This window comes from Cetorhinus maximus, chromosome 15, assembly GCF_964194155.1.
Source record: "Cetorhinus maximus chromosome 15, sCetMax3.hap1.1, whole genome shotgun sequence".
Lineage (NCBI taxonomy): Eukaryota > Metazoa > Chordata > Chondrichthyes > Lamniformes > Cetorhinidae > Cetorhinus > Cetorhinus maximus.
Window position 1 is genome coordinate 22,771,334 of NC_135893.1, and position 12,315 is coordinate 22,783,648.

The following is a 12,315-nucleotide window of genomic DNA, read 5'->3' on the forward strand; positions in this document are numbered from 1 at the left end:
CTCCGTCGATGCTGCCAGACTTGCTGAATTTTTCCAGGTGATTCTGTTTTTATTTTAGATATCTTGTCACCCTGTTTAGGCTGGAGGTGAATATTGGGCCACAGAATCAAAAGTAAAGGATTCGTGTACTAAGATTTTATTTGCTTGAGGAAACATTTAGGTTAATGAGCATTTATTTGAGCCTGCTATTGCTTCACCCTCGATTCCAAAATTCTCCACTTAATAGTTCCACACAAGTGCTAGGTAATGACCATGTCCAACAAGAGAGAGTATAACTATCTCCCCATGACATTCAGCAGCATTACCATCACTGAATTCCCCACCATCAACATCCTGGGGTGCATCATCAACCAGAAACTTAAATGGACCAGCTAGGCAGAGAGGGTAGTGTTGTCATTGGACTAGTAAGCTAGTGGCTCAGGCTAATGCTCTTGGGGCATGGGCTCAAATTCCCATGGCAGTTGGTGGAATTTGAATTTAATTAATAAATCAGGCATATAAAGCTAGTCTCAGTAATGTAGAAAATAGGAGCAGGAGTAGGTCATTCGGCCCTTCGAGCATTCAATTTGATCATGGCTGATCCTCTATCTCAACACCATGCTCCTGCTCTCTCCCCATATCCCTTGATACCTTTAGAGTCCAGAAATCTATCTATTTCTATTTTAAATATATTCAGTGACTTGGCCTTGTCCACAGCCTTCTGTGGTAGAGAATTACATAGGTTCACCACCCTGAAGAAGTTTCTCCTCATCTCAGTCCTAAATGATTTACCCCATATCCTGAGTCTGAGACCCCTTCTAGACCCCCCAGTCAGAGGTGACCATGACAACTATCTTCGATTGTTGTAAAAACCTATGGTTCGCTAATGCCCCTAGGGAAGGAAATCTGCCATTCTCACCAGGTCTGGTCTATTTCTGACTCCAGAGCACAGCAGTGGGGTTGACTCTTAACTGCCCTGTGCAATGGCCTAGCAAGCCATTCAGTCCAAGGGCAATTAGGGATGGCCATAAAAGCATAAAGAAAAAATATATATAAATACTGTAGGTCATTCTGTGGTGAGGAACTCATCTCCTGATTCCCCAAAGTTTGTCCAAGGCATAAGAAGTATGATGGAATATGCTCCACTTGCCTGGATCTGTGCAACTCAGTGTAACACTCGAGCTCACCACCATCCAGGACAAAGCAGTCCACTTGACTGGCACCCCATTCACCACCTTAAACATTTACTCCCTCTATCACTTGCGCACAGTGGCAGCGGTGTGTACCATCCACAAGATGTGCTACAGAAACTTGTTAAGATTCCTTTGACAGCACCTTCCAAACCTGTGATGACCACAGGCCAGATGTGCAAAGGGAGCACCACCACCTGCAAATTGCCCTCCAAGCCACACGCCATCCTGACTTGGAACTTTGTCATTGTTCCTTTACCATCACTAGGTCAAAAACCTGAAACTGCACTGTAGGTGTACCACATGGCCTGCAGCCATTTAAGAAGGCGGCTTACCACCACCTTCTCAAGAACAATTGGGGATGGGTAACAAATGCTGGTCTTGTCAGCGATGCTCACACCTTGAAAGATTTTTTTTAAAAATTCTGTACCAGTCCACAAGGGAAATGAAGTGAGAATAATCAAGTTGACAAACACAGCCACAATCTTTCATTTTTGCGTTCTTGAAGTAAGGAATCTCATGAAAAGAAGATAATTGCATGCAATTTTCTGTTCTTTCCCAAAATTACCAAATGTTCCTAATTTAAAATTAGGGAGATTTTTCTGCTTTCTTGAGGATGTTCCTTCCTTATTGGAATATTGCTCCATAGGTAATGGTTGTTCTCAGTCAAGTAGTTATTCATTTGTGAACCTCATGAAAACTAAGCCCAATTCCATCCTCATCCACCACTCTGGGACCTTCCTAGTTTCTATAGTTCAAGAAACAGAGACACAAATTTTATCTCCAAGCCATATATTGTAACGAGGTCATCACGTTGCCCCTGCTCCAAGTCTCCTCAGTGGTCCCTATCACATTTCATTTACATGGATTAATTCCCTTACTTATGCAAATGTCAATAGCATCATCCTAAAATACATAACTTAATGTGGAGGCTGTAGCTCAGTGGGTAGTTGTGCTGCTCAACGGGACATTTCGTCCTACACATCCGGAAGATGTCAAGCTTCCTCACACGGTTTGCTGAGTTGACGTATCTCAATTGGGTCAGTCCTGAGTGATTCCATTGACTTTTGTATTCCCATCCTAGGGAGAGAAAAATCAGCTGGTTTTTCTTAAAACAGTAACTTTTGATGGAAGTTTATATGTGTAATGTTAGGTGAGGACATGGTCAGGCTCAGCTGTAATGTCCCTTCCCCTGTGTCAAATAAGACTTGCACATAAACAATAGCCACTTGATTGTAATACTGCCTGGCACTTATGGAACTGTCTCCAAGCAACATTAGGAAGTGGATACAACTGGCGAAAATCATATGAATGTGAATATCACTGCTTGTGAATTTTGGGTGATTTGGTTTTTCAATGGCAGAATTCCACAGATAAGACACAGTCTACTTGCATTCAGATTTGTTCAAATACTGCATTGGTAACACTCTTGCTTCTGAGTCAGGAAATTGTGGGTTCAAACCCCACTCCAGAGAGTTTAGCACACAATCCAGGCTGACAGTCCAGTGCAATACTGAGGGGCCCTTGTTCAGATTTACGCTCACTTAGGTAGTGATACACAGAGAGCATTCATTAATATGTGAAAGACTGCATTACCTTTGCAGAAAACATTAGTGACCTTTGGCACTGACTTTATTCCCGTCCTCTCTGAAAGCACTAACTCAAGCTTGTGTCGGGTTCCACAGATTTTATATAAATGCAAACTGATCATTGAATAGGATATTAATTGATGAAAACGTGTGGTTTTACATGAATATAAACAAGAATGATCACTTTTAGTCTTTGATCATACACAAATTGTCACACAGGAAATAATATAGACACCCAGAGGTAAATTACACAGCAAGTGATGGACATTCAAGGGTAAGTTGCACGCAAGTGAGTGGATACCCAGAGATGAATTACAGAGCAAGTGATGGACATCCAGGGGTGAATTACACAGCAAATGATGGACATCCAAGGGTAAACTACACAACAAGTGATGGACATTTGGGGGTAGATTGCACAGTAAGTGATGGATGTACAAAAGCACATTGGCATAGAAAGTGATGTTAAACAGCAGGTGGTAAACATTATTAGAACGAGTTATACAGAAAATGATGGGCACCTAGGCATAAGCATTCAATAATGAACCATACTGGTAGTTGCATATGGAGTAACAGGTACTGAGAGCGAAATGCAGTCTGTGTATTTTTGTGTGTTTGCATTTCTGTGAAATTGTGTAAGTTTATAAAAGTGTGTCTCTGTTTCTGCGTGTGTGACATGAAAAGAAGTGAAATATGATTAGGTTTTTTTAAGCGAATTGAAATGGCTGATATGCAACATTAGGGGTGTCAGTCACATTCAATAAAGGGAAATACAATATTGCATCTGCCTCGTGTTGATTCTTTACAGAAGGCAGCCTTTTTCTTCGCTCTATTGTGTCTCCTCCCCCACTGTGTGCTGCATATTTACATTATGTTATTAATATTTAATCAGTGCCCAGGAAGCAACTATGCTAGAATATTTTGTATTTGAATAGATTGGGGAGGGAAAGCAGCATTATAAAGGCTAGATTTTAAAGGCAGAACTGCATTAGAATCTGAAGGTGCTGAGAGCGCTAGAAGGCCATTTTCCTTTAAATATAAATGGGAATGCTGAAGACTTAATGCAGTTCATTGCGCCTGTGCACAGCACATCTGTATGAGCAGCAAAGGAACCCACTGTTGCATTGATTGGCACAGCCAGATTTGTGGCAGTAAAATGCTGAAGTCTCATTTTGATAAAAAAGCTGAAGTTCTCACTGACTGGAGGCATTAGACAGGGTCTGCGTGTTCCACAGTTTTGTACCCATGGCCATGTTTGATGTGCTGTGAGACTGGAAGATGCTGCAGAGTGAGAGCTTTGAGACTCGGGAGAATCGTAATGTGCTAATGTATTTAGAGAAGGATGCATCCCGGGTTTTGATGGATACGTATGGAAGTGTTCAGAATGGGGGCTACCGCTCTACCGTCTATGTAAGTTACCTCGTTTATTCAGGAATAAATTATAATTCTGCTAATGGTGTCCTGCTTCTCAGTCATGCAAATATATCTTGTACTGACACAATTTTTGAATTGAAAAAGGTTGCCCTACCTTCTTAAAAATAATAGCTAATTAATTGTATGTTTGTGTAATTGATTTCAATGCAATAACTTTGATCCCTATAGAGGAGAGAGATATCAGATCCTTTACAGTGTTGCTGTTTCAGTGATGTGTTCAGCACTGCTCAGGAAAAAAAAACATTTAAAATATTAATTATTTTTTAAAAATCCAGCTTATTGTACATGATGCTCTCTTGAGATTTTGTTACGTTTGTAAAAAAAACATCTATTTGTAAAAAATTGCAGTTAATTTATAAGATGCCCTCCCTCCCCCACCACCACCCACTCCCTTGAATTAAATTCATCAGCTAATTTACGTAGTCAGCTATTTTCCATTATTGCATTCAAAACCTGGTTCTCCCGCTTTGACTTCTGTCAGCATCTCTGGCTGACATAGGGTAGCAGCCCATCCTGCCTGACATCAATACAAACACTGTAGAGACCTTTTAACCTGATCCTCAATCACAGGATACGCAGGGCCTTCTAGCCATGGGCTGTGGCTCAATGGTATGGCTCTTGCCTCGAAAATGGCAGACTCAAATCCCACTCCAGAGACTTGAGCAGAAACTCTAGGCTGACACTCCAGTGCAATATCAAGGGAATATGTTGCACTATTTCAGCTGAAACATGAATCCGAGGCCTTCTCAGGTGAGCGTAAAAGATCCCACAGCACCATTTTGAAGAAGAGGATGGGAGTTATCCCTAGTGTCCTGGCCAGTTTTTATGCCTCAACCAACATCAGTAAAAACAGATTACCTGGATGTTATCACATTGCTGTTTGTGGAACTTGCTTTGTGCAAAATGCTGCCATGTTTCCCTACCTTACAACATTGATTACATTGCAGTATTTCATTGGCTGTAAAGTGCTTTGGGATTTCCTGAGATTGCGGAAGGAATATATATATACTGGCACCTGTTGGGATATTATAAAGTCCCACAGGCACCAGCACACTCCCCCTGCCCCATACCCAAGTGGGTATGAGTTTCGATAGGGTATTTAGCTGGGGGAAGTTACAACTGAGTCCAGTCGTCTCTTTACCCAATGTTAACATGTATTTTCCAGCACTTGGCATTGATTAGCAATCAGGATCGGAAACCTGGGCTTGTTTTTCTCCCCACTTCCCTGTAACCCCTGGACAATGAGGCTAATAACACTGTTTCCATAACCACCCTGGTTGATTAGCTAATGACACAGAGCAAGCAATGTATTTTATTGTAAAATCTAATACTGCTGCTTGAGACTCTGGAAAAAGTTAAAAGCTGTGATTGAATCCAAAGGGTTCAAAAGGGAACTGGATCAGCTCCTGGCAGGGGCCGGAGACCACTGCACACAAAAGGTAGGTGGACTATGAAGTAATATAAATTATGGTCAGTGTGGTTTCCTGGACTAGTTTTGATCATCAAAGTATCTTGGAGAAGTAATTTCCAGATTGTTTCCCCTAAATTTCCATTTATTTTCAAATCTTGATTTTTACAGGGGACTACAAAGCTGCAAGTGTGTTGGAGGATATTGTGAACCATGATGTCTGAGGCATTATAACTGTATATGGCATGCTTGTAGACCAGCTGCTCATTTTCTGTCCATCATGTTTGTATGCTCTTATTGAGCTGGGGTATCCAGGCGCTTGGTTCTTGTGTGACTGAGGCACCTGACCTGTCTGAATCTCTGATCCTATGGCCTGTCTGCCTATGTATTTAAACCAGTGCCACTAAATCAGAAGCCGCAATAATTAAGTTGTGGTGGGTTTGTGGTGCATTTCTAAAGTGGTTATTTTAGGTGGAGATGAGTACTGCCTTTTGTGATTTTAATGATTAATATCTATATTCATTGACTAATGCCTCTGCTTGCCCATGCCATTGGTAATGCCTGTATTCACTGCTTAGTGTATAAATTCACTGATTAATGCTGGTGCTTTCTATTTAAATGCCTCTGCTTGCTGGTTATTGCTCATGGTCACTGATTAATAGCGTTCTCGCTCATTAATTCCCATACTTGCTACCTATTACCTATGTTTGCTGGTTAATTCCAGCCACCATTAGTTAATTTCCATATGAACATACAAACTAGGAGCAGGACTGGGTCACCCGGCCCCTTGAGCCTCCTCTGCCATTCAATAAAATCACGGCTGGTCTGAATGTAACCTCAACCCCACATTCCTGCCTATCCCCAATAGCCTTTCACCCCCTTGTTAATCAGGAATCTATCTAGCTCTGCCCTTAAAAATATTCAAGGACTCTGCTTCCACCACCTTTTAAAGAAGAGAGTTCCAAAGACTCTCAACCCTCGGAGAAAAAAATTCTCCTCATCTCCATCTTAAATGAGCGTCCTCTTATTTTTAAACAGTGACCTCTAATTTTATATTCTCCCACAAGAGGAAACACCCTCTCCACACTCACCCTGTCAAGACACCTCAGGATCTTAAAGGTTTCAATTAAATCGCCTCTTACTCTCCTAAATTCCAATGATGCAAGCCTAATCTGTCCAGCCTTTCCTCATAAGACAACCTGCCCATCCCTCGTATTAGTCTAGTAAACCTCCTCTGACCTGCTTCTAATGCACTTACATCTTTTTTTAAATAAGGAGATCAGTACTGTACACAATACTCTAGATGTGGTCTCACCAATGCTATCTAATACCTGTGTTCATTGGTTAATTGCCAGAGTTCACTGATTAATGCAACATCTCTACTCTCACTGGTTGATATCTGTGTTTTCTGGTTCATGCCTATATTGGTCGCTGTGTTAAGTAATTAACCCCATCTCTACTGTTATGTTGTAGGGGGACGAGGATGAGGATGACTTGTATGTTAATTCCAACAACGGTTACAGCCCTGACTGCAGAGGGAACCATTTTAGCAATGGGACAACAAAAATTGGTGAGAACCTAATTTCTGTTCTGCTGTTTGTCACTGTGTCTTGATTCATACATTTCACCATCTGCCCCCACCACGACCTGTTTCATTCGTCTCTTTGCCTCCTAACTCTCCAATTCTTTGAATTACCATCACAGAAACAAAAACAAGGTGTTTGAACCCAATACATATTGCATCTTGGGGCAGTATGTATTGTTGGTGTGACTTTGCTGTATACTCAAGTCAGTGTGCATGCTTGAAACAAATAGTGATTTGCCAGTTTTTACAGGAAAATGGAGTTTACCTGAAAAAGAGCTCTCTGTGACCAGCAGAGTGTGCTAATACACAGTTGGTTACTTCAGGCAGATGAATTTTCACAAGTTCTCCTGCTTGTCCACTAACTTCAGGGGAAGAGTCACAGAAACCCTGGAAAATTAGTGGAAAAGCAGGAGAACGCCTGCAGAAACTCACCACACATTTAAAAAAGCAATCTTGCACTTACATTCGCATCTCAGAAACATTTCAAAATGTTTCACAATGGATTATTAAGAATTGCAGCAACTACTGTAATGTAGGTGAGGAAATCTCTTTAGTTGGACAAGAAGCACAATTCAGAATAGAAAGCATATAGCAATGTCATTGAGTTTCTTACCTTTGCCTAAACTGCATTGGCTCCTTGGCTCAGTTAGTAGTACTTCTAATTCTGAAGGGTATGCATTGAAGCCTCACTCTGGGACTTGAGCGTATAATCTAGTCTGACACTCTCATGTGATACTGAGGGAGTGCTGCATTGTCAGTGGCTTAGGATGAGACCACTTCAGTTGTTCAGATGGATGTTTAAGATTCCATGGCACTGTTCAAAAGTGAGCAGGGAGTTCTCCTAGTGTCCTAGCTAACATTCTTCCTTCAAACAACACCAAACTAGCAAATCATACAATCATTTGCTGTTTGTTGGATCTTGCAGCATACAAAATAACAGCCATTTTTATCTACACAACACTTCAAAGTAAATCATTGTATTTGAAACTATTTGAGATATTTGTGAGAAACCTGATACACACAAGGGAAAGAGCAGTATTGCCTTAGACTGTGATCCAGTTTGATGGGATTCACTTAGTGTTCTGTGAAAACTTTCTTATTTGCTACAGAAAGTCATCTGAAGCTCTTGGGTGTTCTTGATATAAACATAACAACAGCAATTTAAATTTTCATGGCCTTCAGAACATCTCACAGTGCTTCAAGATTGGGGGTCAGGCCCAAAGCAAGTGTAGGAGGGGATGGGGGGAGGTGATGTAAAATGCAGTGAAAGAGATCAGTTAAAAGGAGGATGTTGAAGGTGCAGAGGGGTGTGTTTTGGGAGAGTTCCAGAATATAGTGAAAAGATGGCTGAAGATTATATCACTGATGTAGCTGAGGGAGCAGTGACTGCCAAGTAAGGCAGAGGTGGAAGAGTGGAGGATGCTGGAAGGGTGGAGTACTCAAGCAAGTTGCAAAAGCGGATGGGATAAGCCTACACAGAGATTTGAAGATAAGGATTTTGAAGTCAATGTGTGCTGGAGCATGCGGACTCAATGGTGACTGGCCAGGACACAGTTGGCAGAAAGAGGGATTTTGTGTGAAAGTACAGCTCTGGATCAATTATCTGTGGAGGGTGGAGCCTGGGAGGCTGGCAAGGAAGATATTGGAAGAATTGAGTCTCTTGATGACAAAGGTTTGAATGAGGGCTTAAGTACTTTGGGGACGAGTTGGGAAGGTGTAGAAGTAGAAAATCTTGTGATGGAGCCTAAGCATGGAGTCGCAAAACTCCACAAGTCTTATTCAGTAAATGTCAAAGGATATGGTTTGTAAATTCCATGGGATACTGTCAATAAATCCCCAGGAATATCCTTGGTAACACTGTCGAAACATTGTTATTAGATGTTCATAGATAATGTTGGCTGTAAATCAAAGATCTGAAAAGTCATTGCCAAGTGTTCCTTAGCACAGACAGGTTAGCAGTGTGGTGAGATGGATCAGCAGTGTAGGCTTGCAGTTGGTACCTAGTTCATAGTCTGCATTCATCAGCTGAGAAGAAGCATGTGTTTAATGTGCCTTTCACTATGATATTCTTCATTTCAGATTTTGTGCTGGTTTGGGAGGTAAAAAGGAAAAAAACAAAAAAGCAGAGGGCGAGGTGCACATATCAGGAAATGGAAAACGAAGAGAAGGACACAGCAAAAATGAATATGTCCAAAAGATACGAGAAATGGAGAAACAAATTTATGAAGAATTTGCGGAATGCTGGGCTCTTGATGGAGAAGGTGAGGAAATTCTCAACTGGCGGTAACATTCTGTTCCCACAGGAGTAAATGGTACAGTGTCAAGAGATTAGCAGCAGTATTCTAGTTCTGGTTTGTTCAGCCCAAGGAGCCAGTCCAATTCACTTTCTAATTTCAAACTGCTGAAGGAGTGCCTCCTTATTTTTTAAAAAACTGTTCCCAAAAAAAAACACCAGCGGAAGTAGTTGATCTCTCAATGGGCAACGAAGCAGACTTATGCAGGACAGTGAGTGCAACACTGCTGGGAGGGCAAGGTAAATATAATGAGAAAGCTACCAGAGCTCTCTGAAATAAGGTTGAGAATCTAGTTCAGAAGTACCTAAACAGACTCAGTGTGCAGTACCTTGAGCTCAATAAAACTGTTTATGCTTACAATTTGATGCACTTGGGTTTCTTTTTTAAATATGTACATGGATAATTTATATGGAGCATGTGTTAAATAAAAAGACCCCATGGAGTCACCTGGTGGGAACTTGAGTGTGACGCTCAACCAAGACCCCAATCTTTTCTCCAGTGACATGGCTACAAATTATTGGGTAAACTCAATGATCGCACAGACCCAGTGGGGAGAAGTACTCAAAAAAAAAAAATGATGGGCTGGAAAAATGGTCACAAAAGCGATGTTCCGATTCTCCATTCCATACGCCCCTTGAGCTGGTCAGCAAACAGAGGTTATAATTGTCAAAAGAGCTAGAGGGGAAATTTAGAAATTTCTTCACACACAGCTGGAAGGCACTACCTGAAAGTGCGGTGGAATCAGGTTCCATAGTAATTTTCAAAAGGCAGTTAGACATGTACTTAAAGAGGGCTCATTTATGGGGAAAAAGGAGAAAAGTGCATTGTGGAATTGGATAGCTCTTTCGAAAAGCCGGCATAGGCACAAAGGTCCGAATGGCCTCCTTTTGTGCTATAATATTCTATTCAATGATTCTGAGTGTAGTTCCCTGTTGGAATGTGAATCGGTGACTTTAACCTTATACTCTGTATTACCTAACAGCACTGGGTGTACCTACACCATAGGGACTGCAGCAGTTCAAGAAGGCAGCTCACTGGCAATTGAGGATGGGCAATAAATGCTGACCTATCCAGTGATGCCCACATCCCGTCAATGAATAAAAAAAAACAAATTCTTTTCCCCAGGTGTGTGACTATACCAGTCTGTGACATCCACTTGGCAGCAGTGTGAAAGCTCCGTGTGTGACAGGCTTTCTGTCATGTGATGGGTGTCTGACTTAGGGAACACTATGCATGATGTTTTATATACCTTGGGTGACATCCATGTGGTTAATAACCTATTGGTATCTCATGTAATTGTTTCCTAGGATATAACTGTCAGTGAGAAGAGAAACATCCATTACCTGAAGTTGAGTGCCCCCTGGAATGTACTCGTGTATCATGCAGAAGAGTTGTCTATGAGGGCTCCGCTGCAGGTCTGTAGAGTACTTGACATTCATATCACAAAAAACCTTCAATAATCAACATTTCACAGATACATTTTATAAGAATGCAGCGGGATCTCAAAATGATCCATATACACCAGGAATGTGCCAGCTTTCACTTATGGCCTAAATTGAGGTTGTTGATCTTACAATAGTGTAATTTATGCAAATTCATAACAAACCTGCTAAAAACAGCAGTGTAAACTACATGGTGTAGTTCCCAAACTACCAAGTTACTCTCCAAGTCTGCAGCCTATCTACATCACTCCATGTTTGCTCTCTCTGTGCTGGCTGCCTCTGCCTTTTGTTTGGCAGTCACTTTTCTGTTTGGCTTGTTTCGGTTATCCAGCTGCTGCATTATGTTTGTTTTCTGTATGCATCTTGGCTGAGTCACTTGCTCGACGTATTTCATTTTACTCACAGGCACAGCCCAATCTCTGCTTGAATTCGTCTGATAAAATCCTGAGGAAGCTCAGTATCCCCAACATCATGTCCGAGTATATCCCCAACAGGCCAGTGGATTACTACACCAGTCCCTTCCGCAAATCGAAGCTGGACAAGTAAGTAATCAGAGGGGGGTTGGGGGTTGAGCGGCCCTTCTTTTTCCAAAGGAATTACTGATATGTTGGTGCCTCTGTGCATCATGGAGCCTGTAATAGAGGTGAATAGGGAAACTGAAGGAGAGGCAAACATCATGGATATTGAAATTGACTACAGGGGGATGGAATTAATTTATTTACTTGCAGCAGGATATGTGGTTTCCAAGGTTTCTCAGTCAAGGATTTCAGTATGGCTCCACTTCAGGGTGAATTTTAGGGGGAGTGAGTCCTTGAGATTATTATTATGATAGGTCTCCACTCTGGAATGTTGATATGTTCCTTTTCATAGTGTATGTGTGGTCGCCCCCAAGAGATAGTACACAGAACCATAGAATTAACACTTGGATTCGAAATTTGGGCTTGTAATGAGCTGCTAATCTCGGCTGTAATACCATGGAGAGAAACCAAGTTGAGCATTACCTCCAAAAGGAGCTTTTCTCCTAGAGACTGAGCAAATCCAGGCACACTCATTTACGTCTCAGTGACTGGCTCTAGAGTAGCTCTGGTAAAGATTTGGGAATGGAATCATAGAAATTTATGGCACAGAAAGAGACCATTCAGTACATTATGTTTGTACTAGCTGAAGAAGAGCTATCCTGCCTAATCCCACTTTCCAGCTCTTGAATCTCTAGGCTATAGCACCTCAAATGCATATCTAAGTACTTCTAAAATGTGATGAAGGTCTCTACCTCCGCCATTCTTTCAGGCAGTGAGTCCCAGACCCCCACCTCACTCTGGGCAAAAAATAATCTCCTCAACTCTTCCTAACAATTACTTTAAATCAATGCCCCCTGGTTATTGACTCCCTGCTAACGG

The 12,315-nt window shown here is 41.6% G+C and overlaps 1 protein-coding gene across 1 annotated transcript in view; it reads left to right on the forward strand.

The window, feature by feature from the left end:
• The first annotated feature begins 3,674 nt into the window (after positions 1 to 3,674).
• ano11 (anoctamin 11) overlaps positions 3,675 to 12,315 on the forward strand; it is a 46,900-nt gene continuing 38,259 nt past the window's right edge. Inside the window, exons 1-5 of the mRNA XM_078558091.1 lie at positions 3,675 to 4,165; positions 7,071 to 7,167; positions 9,262 to 9,443; positions 10,784 to 10,891; positions 11,324 to 11,460. Coding sequence (XP_078414217.1) covers positions 4,034 to 4,165; positions 7,071 to 7,167; positions 9,262 to 9,443; positions 10,784 to 10,891; positions 11,324 to 11,460 — 656 coding nt within the window. The 5' untranslated portion in view covers positions 3,675 to 4,033. The remainder of the gene's footprint in view (positions 4,166 to 7,070; positions 7,168 to 9,261; positions 9,444 to 10,783; positions 10,892 to 11,323; positions 11,461 to 12,315) is intronic.